Raw genomic sequence first — 25563 nt, forward strand, 5'->3', positions numbered from 1 at the left:
TCTAACAGAGCTTAAAAGACCAATAAAATAATTCACCAAAACTATGGCTTCAAAATGTAAATTTTTTTTGAGTTGTACCAACTTGTGATTTTATTAAAAAATAACTGTTAAAAATTATAAACAACAAAGCTTATTCAAAATTGTTTCTTGACCGTATTTGTAGAAAACTTTTAAAACAAATAAAACTTCATATCTGTAAAAATTATTTATTATTTAATTGAAATCTCAAATAAAGAAATTAAAAAAAAAACTTTTTTTGCTCTTTATTCATTTTTAACTCATTCAGAATGTTGGTTACATGGGAATGACTTAATACACACGTTCACAGGAACAGATGCAACACAAAGGGCAAAGAAACGAAGACATGCTGCAACTTGAATAATCTTTTTATCCAGGACTTCCTTCACAATGAATACAATACATCCAATACATTGCCTGTCTCTTTGTGAACAAATCAGGTTTAGTAAATGGTTAAGGAGGGATCAGAATCATGTTAATTAAAATAGGTTGGAATCTCAAATCTTCAGAAAATATTACTTGGTTAAATCACATGAGAATTTATCCGTTTCTGTCTATAATTTATCAAGATATTAAATATGTTGTTGACAAGTATGGAATGAGAGCAGGCTGGGACTAATAGACGTGTTGATAAAAGCAGTTGGGTTTTTCCAAAGATTAATGCTTTTAGGAGATAAAGTCCAAAGATTGATTGTTCTAAACAAAGATAAGATATGCTCCTTGACTTTTAAATTCAATCCTATAACAATAGGATTTGCTGACATGACAAAAATACAGCTACCTTAAGGGTCAGCGCCCCTTCAAAGTACTTCGAAGGGGCTTTTCTCGACCTAGTGCAGTGTTATAAATCACAAACAAATGCAAGTGTTTCTTCCATGTTAGGAGAGCAAGATTGTGGGCTTTTTCCAGAGAAAATCATACTTTCCTTCATATACGTCCACAAAATAACTGAATCCATACTTTCAGCCACACAAATGTCCATTTGCTGTCACAGTAAAGTCCTTCCAGTGTTTGATAATTGCACCCAAATATTTTGTTCAACTGTTTTAATAAATAGTGGGAAAAATATAGTAACATTTAATTTAATTCCTCTGTAATCTAAATTTGGATGATAATTTAAATGCACAGATTTAGCAACTGGCTGAATGATCGAAATATTGGTAGTTTACGTTAATATCAGCAACGTTTACACCAAAGTTGCACACTCAATCGGGGGACATTTTGGTTATGTTTAAATAAAAGTTCTTAATTTTCCAAGTTCACAGGTACAAAATGTGTGTTTTGCAGTTTCTTCAGAGGAATATATGCAAAAGTTCAATGATGAACAGTCAGACGTTGATATGAAACCTCCTCCTCTGTAATCTGTGTTGCAACTTGTGTCACATGTGGAAAAAAAGAAAGACTGAGGACATTCAGACTTCAATGAGTCTGAAAAAGGAATGACGAAATGAGCTTAGAAGGGTCATCCTTTCCAGGTTGCAGCTCAGCGTTTTAGCGACCCTCCCACTCGTTAAAAATTGGGTTTGTGCTTCTTCACCTCGACCATGAGATGGTGGAGGTTGATGAGCTCTGAGCGGACGGCCAGGCTGCGGAACGTCGGCTGGTTCAGAACTTTATGAAAGCCGTGGTAGTATTGGATGAGTTGAGTCAGAGCGCCCTGCAGGGCAGGATAAAGAGCAAGAGTTAGTAAAAGTTTGCAAAATGACTTTATGCAGCGCTCCTTTCCTCCTACATGGGCGCATCAACATTTCTTTCCTATTTGTCTACTTGAAGTGGATGTGGAGTGGAAATAACAAACAGAATACTTTGCTCATACCACATATTTGTTCTTTGACATTAATTAAATTGAAACAAATTTTGGATATTTTGGAATAAGCATGGTCTGTCAGTCCAGAGGTTTAGAGAAATGCAAGATCATGTAGAAACATTTTCTTTCTTCTCAGTAATTAATGTATGCTTAACAAGAAAGAAATACACTTAAATAATTTTCTTTATACAGGTGATGCACTTGTACCGCTGAAATTTATATGGTGTATTTCAAAAGACAAACAACCGCTTTATTCTCGCTGTCTGACACTCGGATCACCCTGCCGATAAATGTTCTATAGCACTGAGATCTGAGTTTTGTGATGGCAACTTCAAATGACTTCAAATGATTTTGTTGACAAACTTACATAAATTCTACATGATTTATTTTCTCAGGATGGAATTTTGTGCAGCGCACCAGTCCTTCCTACAGCAAAACACCCACATAAAATGATAGTGCCACGCCCATGCTTCAAAACTGCACTTCCTCCAAATGAAATGGTCAATATGCCAAACATTTCAGCATGATCATGCTGAACATTCTGCACTAGAGGAATCAGACACTAGTGCTTGTTTGGATAACATACTTGTTTAGTTGCTCACCTGTATGATGCTGGTTCCATTTTTAAAGTTAGTGAAGGACCTCATGACATCTTGACTCATTGACTCCACTGACTGCTTCCAGGTGCTGGAAAACCCTCGGACCAGCTGAGTGATCCGAGCTGCACACAAACACTTCTGTTACGCACTGCAAGCATTTTATTCTTTCTCTATTTGTCTTCTGAGGAAGAAATGGGCAGTATGGTTAGGTTTCCTTGCATTCTCTGCTTTATGCTGAACTTAGGCCAGTTTCCTGTCTGACCTCGTATATGGCAGAAACACTTATGAGACTGTGGTTGTCGGGGGAAACGATGTGGTTGAAAAGACAAAACACAAAGGATGCAGAAAGCTGAACTTACCATTTCTACACATTTGGACAGATGAGACATAAAACTGCAAGGACAGTGGAAAGCTAAGGAGGAAGTTCCACATTGCTCAGTAAAACAAAACTGAAGGCTGAAATGAAACAAACATCTAGGTGTATTCCAATCATCTTTAGAGTGAAGAAGAGCATGAGACCAGGACGGAGTGATCTTTGACAATCCCTCATGAGAAGGTATTCAAAACAAGGAACAACCAAAATAAGCAGTAACCCAAATAAGCCATGTTTGTATTATAGTTACATAAAATACATATGTTAACGCTTGACAACCAGAAATGATCTGAAATTTGTGTAAGGCATTTAAAGTTCCCAAAAACTAAAATAACCACTAAAACCCTTCAACATTTAAAATGGCATGGTTTAGTTTTAGGAGAAATGCATAGTTTCCTTTTGTCAAGAAACCTTAACAATAGCGACCATAAAGCCTCGAGAGTACAAACTGTTCTGGGTGTGGCTAGCACCTCTGTTCTGTTCAGCCCTTCGCATAAAGTCATTTCTACATCTGAAACATTTCTCTCACCTTCCTCATTCTTCAGTCGATCTAGCTGCCCTTTCTCCATCAGTGCCTCAGCCTCCTTCACGAAGGCAATCATCCCCCCAAAGGGAGGAGACAGAATCTCCTCGATAAACTCCTGCGAGGTGGGGATGGAGGAAAAACAGGGAGGAATATTTAAAAGCTCAGTTGCTTGAAGCGAAAGATTAAAGGCATAAAACAAGCTTAAAGCTTATTATTGTGTTACACAGTGCTGAGAAACAGTATTCCTACTGCTTTTCTATTGTTTGAATTCAATCACAATGGAAGGTTTTCAAGACTTAACAGTGTGTTTAGGGTCATGCCACAACAGCCCAAATGTAATTAGGTATGGAATTTGACTAGGCCCCTCCAACCAGCATTTCTTTAAAAGTAGTTTTTTTTTTTGGTTTATTGTTCTGCTACATAATCCAAGTGTGCTTAACTGAAGTTGTTCTATGTACTTTTGTGACTTCCTAGAGGGAGTTTGTGATGCACCAATTGAGTAATTGGGAAGTTTCACCACGGTTACATATTTTGTCCAGTTTGGCTGGAACTATGCTTCAGAGCACAGCCTTAGAAATAGCTTTGCAGCTTTTTCCGGATGTATAACTTTGCTTTCTCATCTGTTCTTGAATATCTTTAGCTAAAAACATGATGAGCTGTCTTTATCATCCTCATTGCAGGAAGGTCTCTTCATTCTCTTCCTGCTCCCAGACATATTGTCATTCTCATCTGTGGAAACCTCCTCTAGATACAAAGGGATTTTAGTCTTTTTTTAAAGTTACAAAAGACAAGCTTCTGTCAGAAAAAGCTTAAAAAAAGAAGCCTTTCTTAAAGGATTTTTTTAGCCTTTAAAGAAAAGGCAAGGCAAGGATTTTTTGCCTGCTTCATGTTGTATTTAAGCAATGTCCTTGTTTGAAATGTCTGGGAGTGGCAAGTGAAATTGAACCAAAATGTCAATTACTTTTTCACATGCTTGTTTTATTGCTTTTTAAAAATTGTTTTACTATTTCCAATAATTTACTTTGTGGAAAAACATATATTGGTGTTGATATAAAAACAATTTCTGTTCATTTTAAGGGTACAGATGAAGAATGGTCCCCAACATTCCTTCAACCTTCAATAATGTATTAACTTTTTCTAATCCCACTTTAATAGCTACTGCCATCTCTTTAGAGTTTTTCCTCTGCTTGATGCAAACCAATGATGTGACTCTTCTTAAACAGACTAACATCTTTTCTACGAGCAGAGGATGCATGTTTAAATTTTTTTTAGATTGTTATAAATAACTATAAAAAATAAATATAAATTATATGCCTTAAATATGCAAAACTAATTTATTAAACAAAAGTGTGTTAATTGAAAAAAGTGTAACTAAATACCCACCTCTTGAAATATTTTCATGGATTCTTTTAATCATAAGTGTTAATAATCAGAAGTTTAGTTATACATATTAATTTAATGTGTAGTGAAATAAAAATAATCAGATTTTACCTGCGTTCTAGCAAGGAGCAACTGTTGAAAACTTTCCACCTCTTTACTGTCATCTGCTGCCCTCTCCTGGACAGGTTAGAAAACAACAACAACCTAATCAGAATTGACAAGTGAAAACGAAAACAAATACTAAAAATATTCTAGTACAAAAGAAAAGATTTGTGTTAGATTAAAAACCTGCAGAGATGAAAAAATAAATACAGAACCTTTTGTGCCCTGCAAATCATCCAAGCAGATTACAGAGCAAACATCATTAACACTAAATACGGAGTAATTCTGACCATCAGGACACTGAGCATCATGTCGTAGTTGTTGATGAGGAAGATCAGCTGATCTCTCCTGGAGGGAAATTCTGCCGCCATCTTCAGCACAAAGTTTTCAACCTCAACCTGCAAAGAAAAATTATGTGTCTATATACAGTATATATACACATATATGTATGTATGTAATTAACTGGGTTTTTTTTTGTTTGTTTTACTCCATTGCAAAAGCCTGCTAAGCAACCACAACTGAGAAATTTCAAACTGACCAATATTTCTTTGTAATTTAAAATTCTGAATAATTTTTCTCTCTCCACTCGTATACTACATCAAACTGAAATACTTTTTTGGCAGCAGATAATCATAGAATAAATATTGTGTGAATGCATGTGTGTGTGTTACCTGCAGCTGGCCCAGCAGAGTGTTGGTCCTCTCATTAGGAAATGTTTGATTGATGCTCACAATGGCGGAGGAAAATTCTGCATATCGCCGAGTGATCTGAAATTAGAAAACATAAACTCACACCACAAAACATTTTTTGATATACTTTTTCTTCCACTCAACTTTCCATTAATATGGATGGATAAAGTAGTCTGAACAACCAGGTTTTTTAGCAAGAGCCTTGCTAAAGAACCTTTGTCATTCCAGCAATTTATATGCATTAATATGGAAATAAAAGAACATTTTTCTATTAAAAATCCAGTTTTTTGTTTTTGCTCTTACTTGCATACAAACAGAATCTTGCGGATTTTCGTTAGCTGTAAGTCATAAAAACTACTAAACACTGTGATTTTATGGAATATATGGATTTCACTTTTAGAATATAATTACTGAAATAAATAAAATGTTGATTACATTAAATTTTACTGCAATGCGCCTACATAACTTTCTTTATACCAAATCACACATCTCATAAGATGTAATTATAAAGCTGGAACCATAACCGATGCAACAGCTTCACTATGATTGAGGCCAGGAGCCGTGGTCTTTGTGTGTGAACACATACGTAGTGTGGTCTGGTGTCCAGCACTCCCAGTTTCTGAGGGTCCGTGTTTCTGATGCTCTGGATATTCATCTCCAGAATGAGTTCAAACCTCGGCCACAGCAGCTCCAACACGGCGTCCCAGTACCTGAGAAACAATCACAACTTCTTCAGGTAATTCTAGAAATATAAAGAATAACGCAATCATATGTGCATCCCCCCAGTTGTTCTTGTAAGAATGACTCCAATGCAAGTAAGAAAATAAATAAAAACATAAATCCATATGACGTATTTTTAATTTCAATGTGAAACTGACTTGTCAAGAGCAGGGATGGTCCTCTTCGCTGTGATGGCTCTGAATCTGAGGATGATATGGATGCAGAGAAAGATAGCGATGCTGTCGTAGCAGTCTGACACGTAGGTGGACATGCTCTTCTGCAGGCAGACACAGAGAACAAGATCACTAAAGTTTTAGGTGTGTAGTGTATTAGGCAAAGTGAAGTAAATAAATAACCGCTTGCCCAGGTTGGAATTGTAAATGAAAACTATAAACACGAGATAAAAAAAATAAAATAAATTAAAAAAGCTAAAATTACAGATTTATAAATCAGATAATAAAAGCCTGTTCATGCATTATTAAGATATGTTTTCCATTTTGGTAAATTAGGCTTACATACACGAACAAAACCACCAATAGGTGCATTGAGTAAAATATAAAACAAAATTGTGTGCACTCTACAGTAGGATGAAACCCATACAACTATACAACTGGAGATTAAACAGATGTCCATACCATGAACATGCTGAGAGTTTTCCCCATGATGCAGTTGAAAAGGTCGAGGGCCGAGTTTCCAGTCACCATGAAAAAGTCACACAAGAAGAGGTATTCTCTGCAGCTGTTGTCCAGCAGGGCATAGTGCTGGCTGCGGAACAACGTCTCATACGGATACTGGGGAACAGACAATTAACAGATTACAGTACAATGTTTCTTAGCCCTAAGCAGAAATGATGCTAAAATACTAATATTTAGATTACAAACACCATTTCCTACCCCTGCTTAAACATTGACTTTTATGGCATTATTTAAGAATATTTATCTTTCTGAGTTTATGTTACAAAATAAGGATACAATTATAGTCAATTAATCCTTTGAGAAAAATGAAAAATTTTATATTTGTAGGAGAACAATTTATTGGAATGTACAAACAATGCATATTGTGACTCATATCACAGTATTATTGATCATTTATCGCTTATAATGCAGCCAGTGTTACCTTGTATATAATACAAGGAGTATTTTCACAGTTTGAATAAAATCAGTTTTTGTTTTTCATTTAGATTGTAACTTTAAACGTGTGCTCACCCTGCTGTCCCCTCTCTGAGCTGTATGTGGAACCAGGATGGGACCCTCCAGCTCTGCTGGACTCAATATTGCCCCCCTCTGGCCCAAAGTGAAAATGGTGTTCCTGCTCTTTAAAGACGGTTTGGAGAAAAAACCTGCAGCTCAAAGTCAAGGATCATTTAAACTGGGCATCGGTACATCAATGCTGTCCTGTGTCTAACTGACAGTCATGCAGTTGGAGTTCTTCTGATAGAAACACTTCAGATCAATTGAGCTTAACATATTAAAACTTTTTACCTTAGCTGACAACATTCATACAGAGGAAACCGCTTACAGAAACTTCTCAACATAAAACACAAACGTCATAAATGTCATTCATAGATGAGGACATAACGAGCCAATGTATGAAAATACAGTAAAAAAACTAAACACTTTATTCTAAAAGGTGACTTAAATGTGCTGAACTTGTAGGATCAAGGTTACACTTCTAGTTTATGTGTGCCTGTAGCAGAACATGGTACAAGATTTTATATGTTTTGTTTTATAAAATAAATGATCATTTTTGCTGTATGAAAATGAAACTCTTTCTAAAAACAAAATAATTTACTTCTGTATTACTTACCTAAGAGGAACTATGTTTCATTTTCTTCTAATGTAATTTGAATGTTTCATTTTTCATGAGCAAACACAACCATGCATAAAGACAGAAATTGAAGGATATCTTTCTTAGCTGTATCTTCCACTCCCATCAGGTCATCTTTGTCTGCTACCTCCTCATACTGAAACAGAGCAGAAAAACAAATTCTAATATAAAATAAAACCCTTTAAATAAAATGAAGGATAGTAAAAGGACAAGAGCTTAGTGCTTTCCCACATCCTGACAGTCTGGGATGTGTGGTGGACCAAATACAAAAAGTAATGAAGCAGAGATGAACTTATGGAGGTCACATCACACGCTTGTGATTTTTCTTAATGGATCCACTGACCTGCACTTTGAGGAGCCGTCCACTGTAGGACTTGAAGTAACTGTAGTAAATCTTGCTCATAGTGTCGACATACTCGTCCCTGATCTCCTTGGCAACGGTTCTTTCATTAGCCAAAAGAAACTGATAAAAAAATCTACAGCAAGACAGTCATATGGACAACCATCAGTCATTTTCACTCATTTTAGAATATGGAATAAATACAAAAAGGATGTGGTCTTTTGTTCAATTTAGACATTTTAGCTGCTTTGATGGTTTAATTTTTATTTAAATTTGGAATGACCCTTTTCAAAAGCCACCATAAAGTAGAAAAGTACATACCTGTATTTCAGCAGAGTATTTTGTGGGATCTGATAGTTTGTCATTGGTTTCCTGAAGGAGTAGATCTTCTGAAGAATAAACTCTCTGATCTTTGAGACCGCCTGAGGGGGAGAAAGTTCGGTTTACTCACTGTGAAAAACATTGTAAAAGAATCCTAGAGGAGTTCAACTTATACAAATACAACTAAACTCATACGGGGTTCAAACAGTTCCTTTGAACATTTGACAAATGAGTTAAAAAGTTATGTACATATATTACTACACCCTGAAACAAGTGTTTCCTTATGCAGCAAGAGTACATTTAAAGCAATGACTGAAAAGCAAACAACATGAATGAATGAATGAATGAATGATGTATGTGAGAATGTGGCTTTTTTTTTTTTACCAGTTATTTGTTATGTCTTACATTGTGTGTGAATTGTGAGACAGTTATTTTTTGTTTTTAAGCATATGCACTGACTGATGGCACTTTTTAAATTTCGTTGTTCTTGTGACAATGACAATAAAGATTTATCTATCTATCTATCTATCTATCTATCTATCTATCTATCTATCTATCTATCTATCTATCTATCTATCGAACATGAACATAAAATAACTGAATTTACTGCTGTGACGCAAGGAGTAACAAAACATAAAATACATTTCCACTCTCTCTGGGGTTTACCTTGAGTTTGAGGCGATCAACAATGTCCTGGATGTCGGAGCAGGCCAAAGTTTCTCTGAAGCTCAGCTCTTTGGCAAAGTTGATCTTTGTGTTGAGCTCATGGAGCTGCTCAAGAAATTCCTGCTCCGTCACTGGACTTTCCAGGATGGTGCTGCAATGACAGAGGACAACATCAAGCCGCTTGTAGTAGTTTTTTAGTCGCTCATTTTTAATACAACATCCCTATTTTTCTTATTCTAATTTTGTCATGAAGCAACATGAAAATTAATTAAGGCTTTCCAAATTGTTGTCTGTATGCTCAACATGATTGAAATTATTCTGTCTTAAACTTACGAGATCATGACTCCGGGTACCACTAGCTCGTCCACCAGCTGGCTGAGGTGGCTGCGTACGGCCTGCCTGTTCTTCAATCGGACGTTCATACTGACTGACTGCTGCTGCAGGGTCTGGATCTCACTGCTGATGGAGGAAAGGTCGCTCTGAAAGCCACTCAGCATACCCTCCATTCGCTAAGGAAGAAAAGAAAAAGCAACCTATTAAAAATCTGTAACTCAAGAACTGGAAAGATGTTTTAACTAATCTTTTTCTAGTTATATGAAATAGTTACACACTAAGAAAAATGTGGAAATGGAACATTTTTCTATTAGATGTACTGTGGATAGGTGCTATATAAATAAACTGTGCTTAAGTATGGTCTCACCTCCAGTATGGAGTCACACGCAGTGATCTGGTTGTGCAGAAGAGCAATGTTTTGACTTTCCTTAATGTCTAACATAAATGTGCTAAGGATGGAATTTTGTATTGTTGAAAAAGTAAAACAATTCCAAGTCTCACAAGAGTTCAGTAAATAATTCAATGACATGTTAGTTTATTAATTGACCATTTAACATAGACTCACGGATTTAGTCATAGCCTATATCTCGCTTCAAACATGTTTGACATTGATACAACGTGAGGGCCAGTAAGTTCTAAAATTTAAAGGATACAATCTTTGATGGAGGCCTGTTCGATCCTCTGCAGCTCCGCCTCCACCTGCTTAGAGTACTGACGTAGGTCAACACCCTGAAAACAGACACAAAGAGAAGAACTGAACTATTAGAAAACATGGTTATTATTGGCTTCATGTAAAAAGATGTTCACCTCAGAGTTACATTGTAAAAGAGAGCATGTTAAAAGTAAATGCTTCATTTCTAGAGGGTTTTTCAGACCTGGTGCATTCTGGCTGATGAGCAATCTGAGATGATTCAGGACATTAGAGAACATGTTCATTTAGCAGTTTGGATTAAAACAAATTACATTTGTGTACAACAATACACTGCATAGAGGCCAGAAACTACAAATGAACAGTGTAGTTACACCAAATATCTTGTGCTTCTGGTTTGTGAAAAAGAATACATACTGGACCAGGTAATGCAAAGCGAAAGTGACTGAGACACAATAATGAATGCCTTCTTTCTTGAGTGTACACTTTATTCAAAATATAAAATTCAGAAATAATAAAGAAGTAAGTAATTGTCACAGTAACAGAAACAGGTGTTATCCTTTGGCCATTTAAATCTCTACAGTGGAGAAATGAGGAGGATTAATAGCCAGGTCAGTTTAAACATTTAAGTTGTATATTTGATACAAATGTGTTATGATGCCTTTACCGTTTTAAGAGCTTCTTTCACAAGATCATCTTCCAAGTTTGCCTGAATATGAGCTGCAGGAGGAAAGATATAATAATTAAGAAAAATTTTGTAGAAATCTGAGATCAAAAAGACTTTCCAAGACAAAAACTCCTCCTCCGAACTTGACTGAAAATTTTTAAATAAGTGTATAGCAACAGCTAAAATATGAAAACATGCCAACGAGAGACTTTAAGAGTTCAGATAAAATAAAATACAGTTTCTGTTAGCAAGGAAGAAGAATGAAACAGAACTTAAGATCGCAGAGACCAAGTTGCAAATGTTTAGTGATGAGATAATATGTTTACAGACCAATTATGTATGAACGCTGCATTACTAAATACTGTTTCATAAGGAAAACGATAAATGAGCAAAACTAGTTCATTTTGGGACTGTGAACTTATTTCAGAATGAAAAGGTGCTTAAATATGAACATACAATAACAAATGTTTATCCTTTGTGAACTAAAAATAGATTGGAGCAATATAGTAATGAACCACAGTCTTACTGTCCACTTCGTCCAAGATGAACTCATCAGTGGTCAGGTCCAGTTCTCCCAAGTTAAGGTTAGTGATGTCTCCATCAGATTTCTAGAGAAAAATAAAGATATAGCTATTTCAGAAAAGAATCTCTAAGGGTTTCATCTCATTTAGTGAAACAAGTACTTGTGTAGTGCGAGGTATTCAAAGTATAGCAGATACCACCAAATGTTAATCACAGTGAAAATCTCATCTGACTTGCAACACCCTCAATTGTCTGCTCTAGTTAGGTTTTCGTTGTTTGCAATCAACATGGTAATTAATCAAGTTGTCGGTCAACAACTGATTGACAGTTAGCATTTAATACCTTGGTTTTATCATCAAACTAGGTGCTCCACAGTTTGACTAGACAGTTTGAAGCCTGTTAGGGAAATGCTAGCAGGTGCTATTATTGTCCAAAGCTATTCTGAATATTTAACTGTGTTCCCTCAAAAAAGGCTATCGAGTCAACTAAATAAACTGTCACCTCGTCCTGTAGATACGCCATAGCGATTTGTGTTTGGTTTCCAGTTATGTTTACGTCGGCTTCAATAATACCAGCAGGTACTCCCTCCGCCATTGCGGCGAATTTATGCTAACGTAGAGGATAGAAAGGAAAACAAAAACACAAATGCAACCAATGCATTGGTTCCGCTTCCAGGTATCAGCCATGAAAAAGCATTTAACATTTTTATAAACCTAGTAAGGTATATGGCTTCAGAATGGTGAAATTATTTTTATACAGATAAAATAACTGTAACATGTATATAATTTATGTTTACGTAAATTGGCTTTAAGATGCGTAGAATCTCATCGGACCCACTAAAAACGGAGGACCAATTTCCTGTCAAAAACTCAGCCAAAGTCTCGCGAGATAATAGCGTCTTCCTCTTTGCACGGAACCTGCTTCCAAGATGGTAAGTATGTTTTGGACCGATCTAGTATGCTTTTAAAATCTGTAATCATCGAGCTTATATCTACTTTATCTGTGGTTTATTTGTCCCCATTAAGTACTATGCATGTTGTGGTGATGAAATAACTCGAAATCGTTGAAATATGTGACATTATATTTGAAATATGGTACCCTATCTTATCAACGCTGGTTAGCTGTGAGGAGTCACAAGCTATGAAGCGCCAGTGGATTAATTAATACCTACAATTTTCATTGTTAATTTCGCTAAAACACGTTTTACGTGCCAGTTAAAGCAGTGATAACTTGCGTTACATTGCTACGTTTGAGGTCCAATCATATTTATATCGCCCATACAGTTTTGCTCGGGGCTTCAATCGCTAAGCTAGCTACTTTGTTAGCATTAACAAGAGCACTACAAATGGAAGCCTGTTGTTTGTATTAAGATTTGCATTTTTGCATTTAGTTTGATTGAACAAGTTAAACATTTATCAATTGATTGTATCTTGTATTTTGCAATGCTGTGGTCTTAAGGTAGTTCTGTTGCTAGGATTCAGCCTCTGATCATCTCTTTTCTTTTAGTGATGTTTTTCCTGTTATGGTTATGATTTCAGTCTTTGGTCATCCCTGAGAAGTTCCAGCACATTCTTCGTGTTCTCAACACGAACATTGATGGTAGGAGGAAGATCGCCTTCGCCATTACGGCCATCAAGGTATATTTGAAAAAAAAAGATCTTTTTAAAATAGTTGGCACTTTGTGCTACATTTGAACTTACATTTTGAGCTTGCTGCACTTGGTCTCTTGTGATTGTTTCCATAAGAGTAATACTAAATTACTGTTTGTCTGATTTAAGGGTGTAGGCAGACGCTACGCTCATGTCGTCCTAAGGAAAGCTGACATTGACCTCAACAAGAGGGCTGGAGAGCTCACTGAGGAGGAGGTAAGCATTGCTGCTAAAAACTGAAAATTGTTAGTTCCAAGTCTGGCTAGAAATCTTTTTTTGGACAGATTACTAAATTAAATAAGAATGATTGTTGTCTTGAAAACTTAAATGTATATAGTTCAAATTTGCTGTAAAGATGTAGTTGCCCTACCAATGTCAACAGTGAATGTTTTTTGTTTTCCATTTTGTGTTTTGGAAGTTTTGGTCTTGACCATGTGTTTGTTCCTGCTTTGCAGTTATTGTGTACGCATTTTAATAGTTGGTTATTTGAAGGGAGGTTCTTTAGACAGTATAACCACAACCTGCTTTATGAACAGAAGCTTCAGTAAGGTTGAAATGTGGTTGCCATTGATCTTTCCCCTTCCAGTAACTGAGTTCTTTGCGAGATAGTTGAAATATTAAACATCTCAGCCTTTTAGATGATGAGATAATCCTCTTCACATGAGTAGCATCTTATCTGTTATAAAGGAATAAAAAGTGAACACTGTGGTTCATAATCTGATTTCAAAACATTAGGTTCTATCTTAACTAGCATATATTCCTCAAAATAATAAAAATAATTTAAAAGCTAAATATCTTTGGTTCACTTGCCTGAACACTTTTTTTGTGGTGGTTATTGAAAGACTATCTAAACAAACATTGAAGCCATGTGTTGGTAAAATAAACATTTGATCCACATCAGATTCATGATTAAAAATAAATAAATTTACATCTAGGCAAATAGGCTGACCTTTTTCTGGTAGAATTCAAGCTATCTCTTATTTGCTACCAACTATTAGTCCTAAGGACGCTATATATGTGTGTGTGTGTATATATATATATATATATATATATATGTGTGATTTTTTTAATTATTTTTTTTATAGGTTGAGCGGGTAGTGACTATCATGCAGAACCCTCGTCAGTACAAAATCCCAGACTGGTTCCTTAACAGGCAAAAGGACGTCAAGGATGGCAAATACAGCCAAGTAAGTGGTCAACAGTATTCTAAATCCTTTTGGACCCAGTGAGACACTATAGCCTGAAATGTTGTAAAGTTGTTTTAAATGTTTCCTCAATTAATCACGGCTCACTTTTATGTGCATCTCTAGGTCCTCGCCAACGGTTTGGACAACAAGCTGAGAGAAGATTTGGAGAGACTGAAGAAGATCAGGGCTCATCGTGGTCTCAGACACTTCTGGGGGTAAGAATTAAGAGCGTTTGTCCAAGAACAAACATCAACATCTTGTTCACCAGGAGCTGCTCTGCTCTCACACCAATCTTGCCATTTTTAGTCGATTAATTCGTAATACTGGGATAAAGCTAAGATTGAGAACAATATTGCAACTCAAAGTGTCGAGGCCCTACACAGACTGTGGCAGACTGGTTCAGCTCAAGATAGTTCAAATACAGGAAGGTGAACAGATGAATGGTGCAGAGAGAGCCTGTCCTGGGGACACTTGAATTCCTATTGAATGATTTTGGTTTCTATACTGAACACTTTGCACTACGCCTGGCTAAATAAATTAACTAAATAAAATGGCTTAAAAGAAGAGCAGGCTGGTGCTTGGTGATTCAGTTTTTAAAGACCACATGCACCATGTGGAGATGTTATCTTCGACGTGGTTGTCCAGGATTAGATTCCTGGTCTCAGGCCATTCTCTCTCCTCGTCCCTGTCTATGTTCTACTGAATAAAATCTATTTAAAAAGCCATTAAATTTAGTTTTGCTATCATGTTAATCTGATTAGCCTTCTAAAGTATTGTCCTTCTCTTTAAAAGTGAAGTTTTTATGTTGCATATTGTGTAAATGTCCCAATGCAAATTGGTCCCTGTGTGAAAGGCAAGCATGTATATATAATAATGGAAAAGACATCTCTTTTACATACAAAAAATGGCACGTGTAAAAGACATATGGCAGTGTAGCTTTGCATTTCCTGTTGGAAGGTGCACTGTATTTACTGCATAAACTTTATTAGTTAATTAGTTGGTGAAAATCCCCATTCCACAGTACATTTTTCTGTACATATATTTCACCTTTTGAAGTATTGCTGTGAAATTGTTACAGTGCTCTTAAAGAATATTTGCCAAGGGAAAAAAAACTGTCCTTGTTGCTTTAGTTTGTTTCCATATGAACTAAAATGAATTAGTTTTAACTTTTCCTGCATCTCTTTTCTCTATCTACAGTCTCCGCGTGCGCGGTCAGCACACCAAGACCACCGGCCGTCGTGGTCGCACTGTCGGTGTGTCCAAGAAGAAGTAAACTCCCTGCTTCCCTTTGTTTCAATAAAACACCACACTTCACAAAATTTACCTATCCTGTCTTTTTTTTTTGTTTTGTTTTTGATTCAAATACTGATCCTGAAATTGGTTTAAATAGTTTATTCTCAATTGTTCAGAAAGAGTGACTTTTGTAACAGGAATAATATTGCATTTAATTTACCCATTATATCATGAAAGTAGGTAAGCTATGGCTGCAGGAAATATAAAGTGCAAAGAAACAATAAGCAGAGTTGAAATTGTTCAACTCGTGTTCAGCCTTCATAAAGAAGGCCCATGTATGGCTTTTTTGTCTTTTAAGCAAGTGTAGAAACATACTGTGGTATTAACTAAAGCAAATCAAAGGGGTGAAAAGAGTTAAAATACAGAAATATCTGAAAAATTGTTAAAATAAGAGGCTGTAAAACACGGCAATAAATCATTCTGCCCATTTCCAGTTATATTACAGCAAAATTATTCAGGACAAAGTAAGACTTGAGCATTCTAAATACAGTTGGATAAATCTACATATCTATATTAAAGAAAAGCTTCAAAATGTACAATTTCCCCACTCCCAATGTATGTTAATATTCAGAGCTGTTGCTGCAAAAGTTTGTTCACTCAATGTTGAAAAGTTACAGCTGTGAATTAGTCATTACTGCCACAATAGTACAACATGTAATGACATGACAGCTGTTTTATAAGTATGAAGAGCTGGTAGGAGCTTCAGTCATATGATCTATTAAAAGTAGCATTATATAAATTACTCTTCATCAGGATTGCAAGACAAAGAAGAGGAGAGGAGAGGAAAAACATTAACTTATCACAATTCATTTTCTGAAACTATTTGGGATGACCTATGCCTTATCAAATGCCCATCATGACAGTAAATCTAAAGCACCAACATATTGAGAACAAGTCAAGGAACCATAAAATCGCTGGAATTAAAGAGTCCTATGATTGTAAAATAACCAAAACAAAGAATGGTACATGATACAAAGATTTTTGGAGATACACATTAGCCAACAAAAATTTTATCAAAAATTAAGGAATGAGAAAATGGTGAATCCTGAAGGAGGAAAAGTCTGCTGACTTAAGTGAATTTTATTAAATGTTTTTCTTTTAATGCTGCAGATTGCATCATGTTTTCTGTTTATGATCAATTCCAATTCATCTAGGCCGTCAAATGTTTCAAGTAAAAAATACGCAAAAGAAATCAAAGAATAAACCAAAATTAATGCTAGATTGCAAACACAATGGGTGTTTTCGTAGCAGTTGACAGAACGGGGCTATGACCTCATCCATCCTGTGGTGGGGGGGATTTCTGCTGCGGCTGATGCTGCTGCGCTGCTTGAGGCTGCTGCTGCTCCTTGGTGGGAGCGTAATAAAGCTCCAGCGGCTTTCGGACCTTCCAGTATTTCTCGTTGACCAATTCTAGTGTCAGAGAACCGTTGAGAGTCTGAGGGGAAAAAGATAGGTGACTGGCTCGCAAAATTTTCTTTATGCAGAAACAAACATTTTATCCTGAAGATGAATGAAATGTTACTCACTGAAAACTGCCCTCCCCTTGTTGTTATGTAGATGGTGTATTGTTTCTCACTGATGTTGCTCAGACTTGTCCCTTCTCCACTCCTTGACGCTGCTCCAGTTTCACCTTCTCCCTCTGCTCCTCCCTCCTCTTTTCCTCTGTTCTCCGTTGGTCCATCAGTCCGTCGTTCCTCGAGAGCGATGCGCAGCGCCAGGTACTTTGACAGATGGTCCACAGTGGCGTTGGCTGTTGTCTTCACGTATCTGTTAAAAGAGGGAAAGATCAGTTGTATTACTATTTATAGCTATTAACAGCAGTATATTTTAAGATAGTTTACTATTTAATTGCCAAACAATTAAGCTGGTCATAAATTGATATTCTTCAGAATTTTGTAGAAAAGAAAATGTTTATCGCAGAATGTTAATCTGAAAGGGGCAAATAAAAACATTAATATGCAATTAAAAATAGAATTATTGGATATCATTTCTAAAAAGCATGTATCCATAGCCAGGTCTGTCATTGCATGATAAAATAAAACAATCTCAATCATTTCCATTTGCATAATTTATTGTTTTTTTTTTTTTTTTTTCTGTTTCTACCAAAATTTGGATAAACTCTTCAGTCTGGTGCTTTGGTCTCAACTAGCTCTTTCTTTGAAGGACAATTTTTTTTACGTATTTAGATCAAACTTTATTGATCTTTGAGAATAAAATTTGAGCACCGTTGTCCTCACCATTATACCGTTATGGCATAATGGTTATTATGCCATAACCATTATATAACTTGAAAATGGTCTCAAAACAACAATATTATCATTTATCGCAAAAACGTCTGGGACGATTTATCGTCCAGCAAAATTGAAAGGCCTATTCGTGGTAACACACACTGTGCTCTTTGGATGCAACATGAGATGTTCTTATCTCACCTGGTCTGGTTGTAGTCGTTGCCATGGACCAGCTGGGGGTGTGGTCTGAACACCAACTCGATCTCTGAGGCCGGCCCCTCCTTGTGGCGCCTCAGGGGAGGAGTTGGGCTCCCGCTGTCCGCCTCGGGGCCCGAGCCGTCGTCTGAGGCACGCTGCCGCTTGCGGCTCGGTCCAGCCTCCGGGGGAGTTTGTCCCCTGGGGTGTGGCGTGTTCGAGGGGGCAGAGTCATGGGACAGGTGTGAGCGGGAGTCACCGTTGTCCTCACCACCGCTGAAAGTGGTGTTGTCGCTCTCTTGGGTAGGCTTCTTCACACGGTGATTCCTGTAAGGAGCAGGTAAACATTAACAAAATTTTAAAGTTAGTGTTGTTTAAAACTGATAAAGATGTTTTCCCTCATAATGGTTCCCTGCTATCGCAACACAACAGCACTGAACGTTTTGGATTGAAATTGTGCCACTTGCTGGCACAATTGCTGGCCCCCTTGCATTAACACAAGGGGGCAGCAGAAGGCTGATGTGAAGGTTAAATACTGTATATTTTCATATATTCGGCCTTCACATATATATTTCAAGAATATATTTTCAGCAATGAATACCAGAATAAAATGCATGATGCCTATGATGATTCTGAATAATCAATATGAACCCAATCAAAGATTACAAATTCAACTGGCAGTTTCTCTCTAAAACGTTATAATTGGAATTAATGAGTGAAGATTTAATGAAAACAAGACACATATCTGAATATGTACTTGGCCTGATATGATAAAACTATTTGACTTTCTCATTCTTCATCTAAAAGAAGGCCATTTATCTGAAAGAATAAAATCTGAAACACTCAAATATTTATTTCAAAGGCCAAAAATAATGTTTTTGGATGTTATTATAATTGCAGCAGAAGCAGTGAGTTCCCTAAAAAACAAGAACCTGCAATTATAGACAAACTAGTATGCAAGTTTACTACTCTATTTACACCAAGTCAGCAAAGATGTTCTGGGAATGATTACTGTAGAATAAACTGTCTGGTGAGCGTAAAAACATTTTCATCTAGGAGGGGGGGAAAAAATCATTCGCCATGCGCCCTCCTGACGACCTCCCTTTCCTCCCCCACCTCTCGGACCTGTAGCGGGCCTGCTGGCGGAGCCCCTCCTCAATGCTGGAACTCAGCGCCTCCTTGTTGTGCAGCCTGTTGAGCCTCTCCAGGACGGTGCGCTGATGGGCCTCGTACTCGTCACGACTCGGGTAGATCTTTGAAATAAGCGCGTCAAAGTTTGAATCTCTGCGCAGTGAACGTCGGGAGACCAGTTTCTTCCTGCAGGTTGGGCACTCTTTGTTCCTGAGGTGTCATAAAGATAAGTTTTTTTTAAATACAATGAAGTATTTAAAAATACTTGTTTTGCACCTGTGTATATATGACACACTTCCATTCAAAGATATACTAAAGTTGTCCTGTTTATTCTCAAAATCAGATGGTTGATAGTATCCCAGTTAGATGTTTACATATTGTACCTCCACATATTGAACAGTTATTGAAAAGATTCCACCCTGCATTACTTCACTAGCGCCTAATGGCAGTTGTTCTCACCCAGATCGCAGTGCAGTGACAATACAGTCAGAACAAAAGCGGTGCAGACACTCTTTGGTGGTCATCGTGTTCTTCAGCATGTCCAAACAGATGGGACACATCAGCTCACTGTGCAGCGAGCGAGGAGACACCGCCACTTCAGTCCCATCCACGATGGCCTCCTGTGTGCACACAAACAAAATTCTGCTTTATTCTGTTGCTTTACATCGTAACAATCAAGGAAAAATAAAATCTCAGAAAACCTTATGGGGGAAATTAGTCCAATTCATACAAGTTGATTTCCTTGGACCCAGTTTGAGTAAATTCAATCAATTTCCTGTAAAAACCACCTATTTACATAGTCAAATTCAGATGCTATCAGAAGGAATCCATTTTGGAACATTTCATAATGTTTTTTATATATTTGGTTAAAATTATCTAGGCAAAATCTTTACGACCAGTTCGGATAAAACCAATATTCACTCCAAATATGTAAGATATCTTACTATTTGTAAGATATCTTACATATTTGGAGTTGTTGAGCGTTTGAGATGAGAGAATTCAAAAAAACTAAAATAATAAAAGAAAACAAGGAAAAGTAACAAAACTTCACAGCAAATATAGACAATAAATTCAAACATTGTCTGCCAATTTGATATATTCAGGTAATGAATTGAACTTATGATCGGTGTTTAAATATATTCAAACTGACTTTAGAGGTGACAAATCTTCTCTACGTTGGCTTTTTCATCACACATAAGAAAAATGATTAGTGAACAGGTTTTACTTTCAGAGATTGCTACATGGGAAGTTACGAACTCAGTCAGTGATCGTAACAGACTGATCTATGATGTCTTTGATGTCATACAGGCAGACCTGGAGCCTTATTTAACACAGGCAGCCTTTGTTCAGCAAAACATAGCTGAGGCATTAATCTCTCTCTGTAATACACCCCTTTGAACTATGGAGTTTTAACCCTGTTAGGTCAGTGCCAACATATCCATGTCTAATTCGAAACTGTACATATTTCACCCTTTAAACATGATGCAATGGTCACATCAAACCAGACTTACAAACAGCTTTATGAATTTCATATTTGTTTTGTGCTACCACTTACCTGAGGGCTCCTGTGTAGTTCATACAGGCTCAGCTCCCAGGTCTTACTTGGAGTCTGGATATTTACAGGAGCTGCCATGCCTGCGGTTTCTCACAATTACTGAGTTAAAAAGAGAGAAAACAAAACATTATATTCTTAGTAACAGTTTATTTTTTTTTAACCCCAGAAAGAACCACATAGTAAATCTTTATGTGGTTATAGGATTTGTTAGTCAAAAAGACCAGGTGGAAATCTTTCACCACAAGAATATCATTGGTAGGATATTGTATTTCAAGGCAGTATATCTGATACTCATCATAATCATTACATGTTTGGCAAGTTGGATAGACTCCAACAAGATGTGAGGCCAACATGTGATAAACATCTTTAGTGTTTGAGATGTTAAGAGTTCATTATGGGGACAATGTTTAATGGCCTGCAAAGAAAAGTGTTGGGAAAACATAGATTAAAAGTAAGAAGTATCCTAAATTATCTTTCTGATATCAATACATTATTGTTTCTGGGTTGGAAGATGGTGGTGTTAATTGAAATAGAGAAATTCAGTGTTTGATGAGTAATACTGTGAAAAAGCTTTAACTACTCCCTATTTTTATGTACTTTCATTCAGCAAAACCTTTAGTCTTTTAAAGTGGTTTTGTGCAGGAGTTTTCCAGGTATTTTGTCCCTGACATTGGCAACATATTGTGTGACTTTGGAGGCTTTTATGACTGAATAGTTAGTAAATAGTTTTTAGTAAATAGAATAGTTTTTCTGCCTTTTGACAGGCAGAAAAAGTTAAAAGGCAGAAAAAGTTAAAAGAAACATTTTTAAAAGACCACCAGAGACTGAAGGGCTTATGTGCAGAGATTAAAAGAAAATCTTACTCCTTAGAAATAAAGTATGAAGAAAACTTGATTGAACTCTTGTTAGTACAGTTGACTTTCTTCAAGTTTTACTGCATTTAATATTTTAAGATGTCCCCATAGTATAATAAAGTTTAAACAATGACATTTTTAAGTTTCAGGGGTTTTTATTCAGGAATACATCAAGTTTATGTGAAAAAGCCTAAATATGTTCTCAATAAGATAAAAATCCGGGCAGTCTCCTGGCTATGAAACCAAATCTTGAACATTTCGATACCTTGGGTACTGCTGCATCAGCTGTATTGTCCTCTTTTACATTTCCTAAGAGGTGACTATATTATTATTGAAAAGATCCATTATTGGGAACACAATGCAAATTGCGTTTTTTGTTATTTTAATCTTTTATTATCTTTGCAGTTAATTTGATTTGATCCTTCTTCATAGCGACCTAGGTGTAAGCAAAATACCTTGAGAGCAACCAGTTTACAGAAAAACATTTTTTTAATACTCACAATTGTGGACCATAACAGCATCATTGCTGTTAAGAAAGTACTAATTCATCCTTTCTTCAATAAATATAACTTAAATTTAGAATTTGGTATGCACATTTATTCTACTGTTTATGCATCATCTAAAATTTCGAATATCACTGTTAAACACTGCCAATAGCGTAAAAGAACTCAATATAGTTCGCTAAAAACTGTCCCCAAACAATTCTTAAATACATAATTTAGAGCTCATGCTGTTCAAACAGGCTAATTTGACAGTGAGATCATTAAACCCCAGCAACAACGAAACCCTAGACGTCATACGTTTCTAACAGTAAACAAGTATATCAACTTTTATTCTTCCCAGTTTCTGACTGCTACACGCAAAATTCTCACTATCAATCACTTCATGCAGCTTTTAGACAAGGAAAGAACTAAATGGGTCGATCAAATCGGAAACTCACCTGACGTTTAACTGACGGACAGCTGACAGGAGCAGACACCAAAACACACCACTTCTAGACAAACTTCTCAGTAAATACCTCTAAACACACACACCGATGCGTATTTTCTGCCCGGGTCTTTACACAGTCGAAATAGTGTCCCGGCTAAGCCTCGTCTGGAGGATAAGGAGCAAAGAAGAATCAAATATGCAACATTTTTCTCAACACCAACGGCTAGTTAGCATTAGCTGTAGCCATGTTTCTGCGTCGTCTTCTTCATACGTCATACTACCGCGCTTACCTAGCAAGACTGCCCCCAACGGACAAGCCATGTATAGGAAAATAAAATGCCGAAAAGCTTATTTACATTGTAAATGGCAACCAAATGATAAGTAAAATACAAAAAATCAAGCTTTGATTTTTAAGTAAGTTTTTAGACCCTAACTTACACATTTAACTGGACTGACTGACATAATTCAGCTGGTTCCTTTGTACTTGAGGCCTAAGTTTCCTGCGATTTGTATTAACAAAATAAAAAACTGAAATAATCCTTACTTTCGTTTTTATTGTATGTGTTTGCTTTGTGTTCTGCTGTATCCTATGTACACAAAAGAGCATTATGGCCGAAGCTTCAGAAGTCATAAGACTTTATAGCCACCGCCCGTCCAAACAAACGCAGTAAGTGTTTAAATTCTTACTGGTACGTCACCGTTTTATTTCATTTCAAATTACATGCAGTTTCACAGCCTTGATTTTATTTGCACAATTTCATTAGTACATTTTGTAATGACCACTCTGAGATTCATATCTTTATATCTCGCTATTTTTAATAGACATGTCTGTTTAATAACAGACATGCGGCAAGAGGACGAGATTTAAGTTCTGGACGGCCGTGTCGAGGTCTGTGGCCTTTGTATGCTCTCATCTATATGCCTCGCGACGTTCCGTGGTATATTGGTTCCAGTAATTGAACAGTGTTATTTGTCCTGTGGTAAATGCTCTTATTGTCCAGTGTCTTATTCTATATACATTAATAATAAATATATTTTTATTCTATACTTAGAAACAAGATAAATCATACTTATATTGTTAGACATGTTGTTTATGGCCAATACCACATATCTCCTGCAGATATCAAAAGTGAATATAGTTAAAATAATTTTTATTCTAAAAAAGTCATTGCCTTGTTTTAGTGCTGAGGCCTGTTTCAACGTCAAAGCAGTATTACAATTAATAAGTTGGACCAAAGTGCTGTACAACAAGGTGAATCAAGTGAAGAACAAAAACAACAAAAAAATCAATACAAAGAGGGAAATGCTAAAAGTACATTTAAATCAAAACATTATATTGTTAAGATACCTGTTCAATAGATACTCATCTTACAAAGGGATTGTTTCGTTTTTCATGTTTAAAAAGCTCAGTTCTTATAAAGAATATTTATGTATCAGAAGGTTTTGAAGGTTTGGCAATTTTTTTTAATTATTATTATTATTGTTATTGTTATTATTATTATTATTATTATTATTATTATTATTACTTCAGCATTTCTTATTTAATTGCTGTTTCGTTCACCAAGTGCCAACCACATCTCAGGTTTAATCTCAGACGTGTTCAGCCGAGTATTAGTAGAACTATGCAAGGGCCCCTAACAGCACAGTCTTTTGCATTTATTTGGCACTGACTCTTATTATTATTATTATTATTATTATTATTTCTATAATTACAATACTCCTTATAATGAGTCAAATCCAATGAAACAAGGATTTGACTCCTGGCCTTAAAACTTTTCATGTTTTCCTCTTTGTCAATTTCCTATTTGATTAATAAAGGCTAAGAGCGGCACAAAATCCTAAAAGAAAATATCACAATATTTTGAAAAGTATCCTGTATATTAAGAATGACTCAAATAATAAGGACCTAATATGTCATACAGCTTCTGACAAACTGAAATATCATTTGTGGCGATACAATGACCTTACAAGCTGAGATTCTTTAGAACAAAAACATGACGAGCAAAAGCATTTTTTTCAAAAGTGATGTGTTTTGTTCCAAGGAAACATAAAAAACCCCCCCAAAAAAACCAATCACACCATGTAATTACGATTGTCCAAAAGACATGAAAGAAACTATTAGTCCTACCCCAGTTGCTCAGGTTTCTCTGAATAGCTCATCAAGGCCCAACAATGACGAAGGTAGACAGTCCAGTTTAACTGGCCTGAACATGTAAATTTGTTTGCTAAAAAAAAGTTTTAGATTTTTTTGCATGTGCCAATACATTTGACTTCAGGCTTGGATTTGCCTAAACTCACTGTCTTAGCCAAAAATATGGAAACTTAGTTGAGAAAATACATTAACCATCTTAATTTGCTGAGTGGGATATATTTTGTTAAAGGTTGAGAACCTCTCTCCCTATTTCATAAAATCAAGAGTGTATGAGCTAATTGTTAATAAAAAAGCACCTTGATTACTGACCTCCTGTTACTCTAACTAAACTGCAATAATTTGTAAAACTGTTCAAGCTTCATGTGTGAGTTTAATTTAATCTGTTCTTATTTCTTCTTTGTAATCCGCAAATCCTTTGTTCCCTTGTGTCTTTAATGTGTCATAGGAAGCTTAAAACTCCTAAACTCAACAGTAAATATACAAAATCCACAGGTTTCCTTACTAATGAGGTGTGGCAATGATTTGTTGAGTTAATGACTGGACATTTCCTTGGTACCAATACACTGCAGTCTTTGAAGTTCTTAACTTCAAACAAAAGTGAGCTCATTGACACAACATGTTGAAATTTTGGATTTTGATCAGGAACACAATCGAACCAGTAATTAGCTTTATAATTATCTACATGTATAGATTTTGTTGCGTATAAGCCACATTTAGAATACCTAAAGTTGTTTTATTTATCTAAACATTTCAGATTTATTAATAGTTGTTGATTTTTCTTTATTGATATTTGCACTAGAATGTCATTCTAGGGTGATTTTTGCATGGTCCTAATGTAGTGTGAGACCTA

At 36.1% G+C, this 25563-nt stretch overlaps 3 protein-coding genes across 5 annotated transcripts; 1 reads left to right on the top strand and 2 right to left on the bottom strand.

The window, feature by feature from the left end:
• Window positions 1–192: 192 nt before the first annotated feature.
• vps52 (VPS52 subunit of GARP complex) lies at window positions 193–12180 on the bottom strand. Its single transcript, XM_032580015.1, has 20 exons — window positions 12041–12180; window positions 11544–11625; window positions 11018–11070; window positions 10355–10430; window positions 10069–10136; window positions 9702–9877; window positions 9369–9519; window positions 8703–8803; window positions 8385–8517; window positions 8120–8177; window positions 7420–7553; window positions 6850–7005; window positions 6373–6491; window positions 6081–6204; window positions 5477–5572; window positions 5096–5203; window positions 4815–4880; window positions 3327–3438; window positions 2428–2546; window positions 193–1675 (listed from the first exon to the last, which is right to left on the bottom strand). The coding sequence occupies exons 1-20, from the start codon at window positions 12131–12133 to the stop codon at window positions 1529–1531; spliced, it is 2172 nt and encodes a 723-aa protein (XP_032435906.1). The 5' UTR covers window positions 12134–12180; the 3' UTR covers window positions 193–1528.
• rps18 (ribosomal protein S18) lies at window positions 9504–15698 on the top strand. 2 transcript variants are annotated; one of them, XM_032580020.1, is made up of 6 exons: window positions 9504–9516; window positions 13078–13176; window positions 13318–13404; window positions 14274–14375; window positions 14499–14590; window positions 15573–15698. In XM_032580020.1, the coding sequence occupies exons 1-6, from the start codon at window positions 9514–9516 to the stop codon at window positions 15646–15648; spliced, it is 459 nt and encodes a 152-aa protein (XP_032435911.1). In that variant the 5' UTR covers window positions 9504–9513; the 3' UTR covers window positions 15649–15698. The 2 variants fall into 2 exon arrangements, with proteins under 2 accessions (XP_032435911.1, XP_032435910.1); XM_032580019.1 differs by lacking the exon at window positions 9504–9516 and adding an exon at window positions 12367–12470.
• Window positions 15699–15752: 54 nt separating this feature from the next.
• LOC116730657 (E3 ubiquitin-protein ligase RING2-A) lies at window positions 15753–22831 on the bottom strand. 2 transcript variants are annotated; one of them, XM_032580017.1, is made up of 7 exons: window positions 22572–22831; window positions 20778–20876; window positions 19682–19842; window positions 19217–19432; window positions 18098–18418; window positions 17195–17435; window positions 15753–17103 (listed from the first exon to the last, which is right to left on the bottom strand). In XM_032580017.1, exons 2-7 carry the CDS (start codon window positions 20853–20855, stop codon window positions 16942–16944), a joined length of 1179 nt encoding a protein of 392 aa, XP_032435908.1. In that variant the 5' UTR covers window positions 20856–20876; window positions 22572–22831; the 3' UTR covers window positions 15753–16941. The 2 variants fall into 2 exon arrangements, with proteins under 2 accessions (XP_032435908.1, XP_032435907.1); XM_032580016.1 differs by having other exon boundaries at window positions 19208–19432.
• Between the last annotated feature and the right edge of the window lie 2732 nt (window positions 22832–25563).

Source organism: Xiphophorus hellerii, chromosome 13 (genome assembly GCF_003331165.1).
Source record: "Xiphophorus hellerii strain 12219 chromosome 13, Xiphophorus_hellerii-4.1, whole genome shotgun sequence".
Classification (NCBI taxonomy): Eukaryota; Metazoa; Chordata; class Actinopteri; order Cyprinodontiformes; family Poeciliidae; genus Xiphophorus; species Xiphophorus hellerii.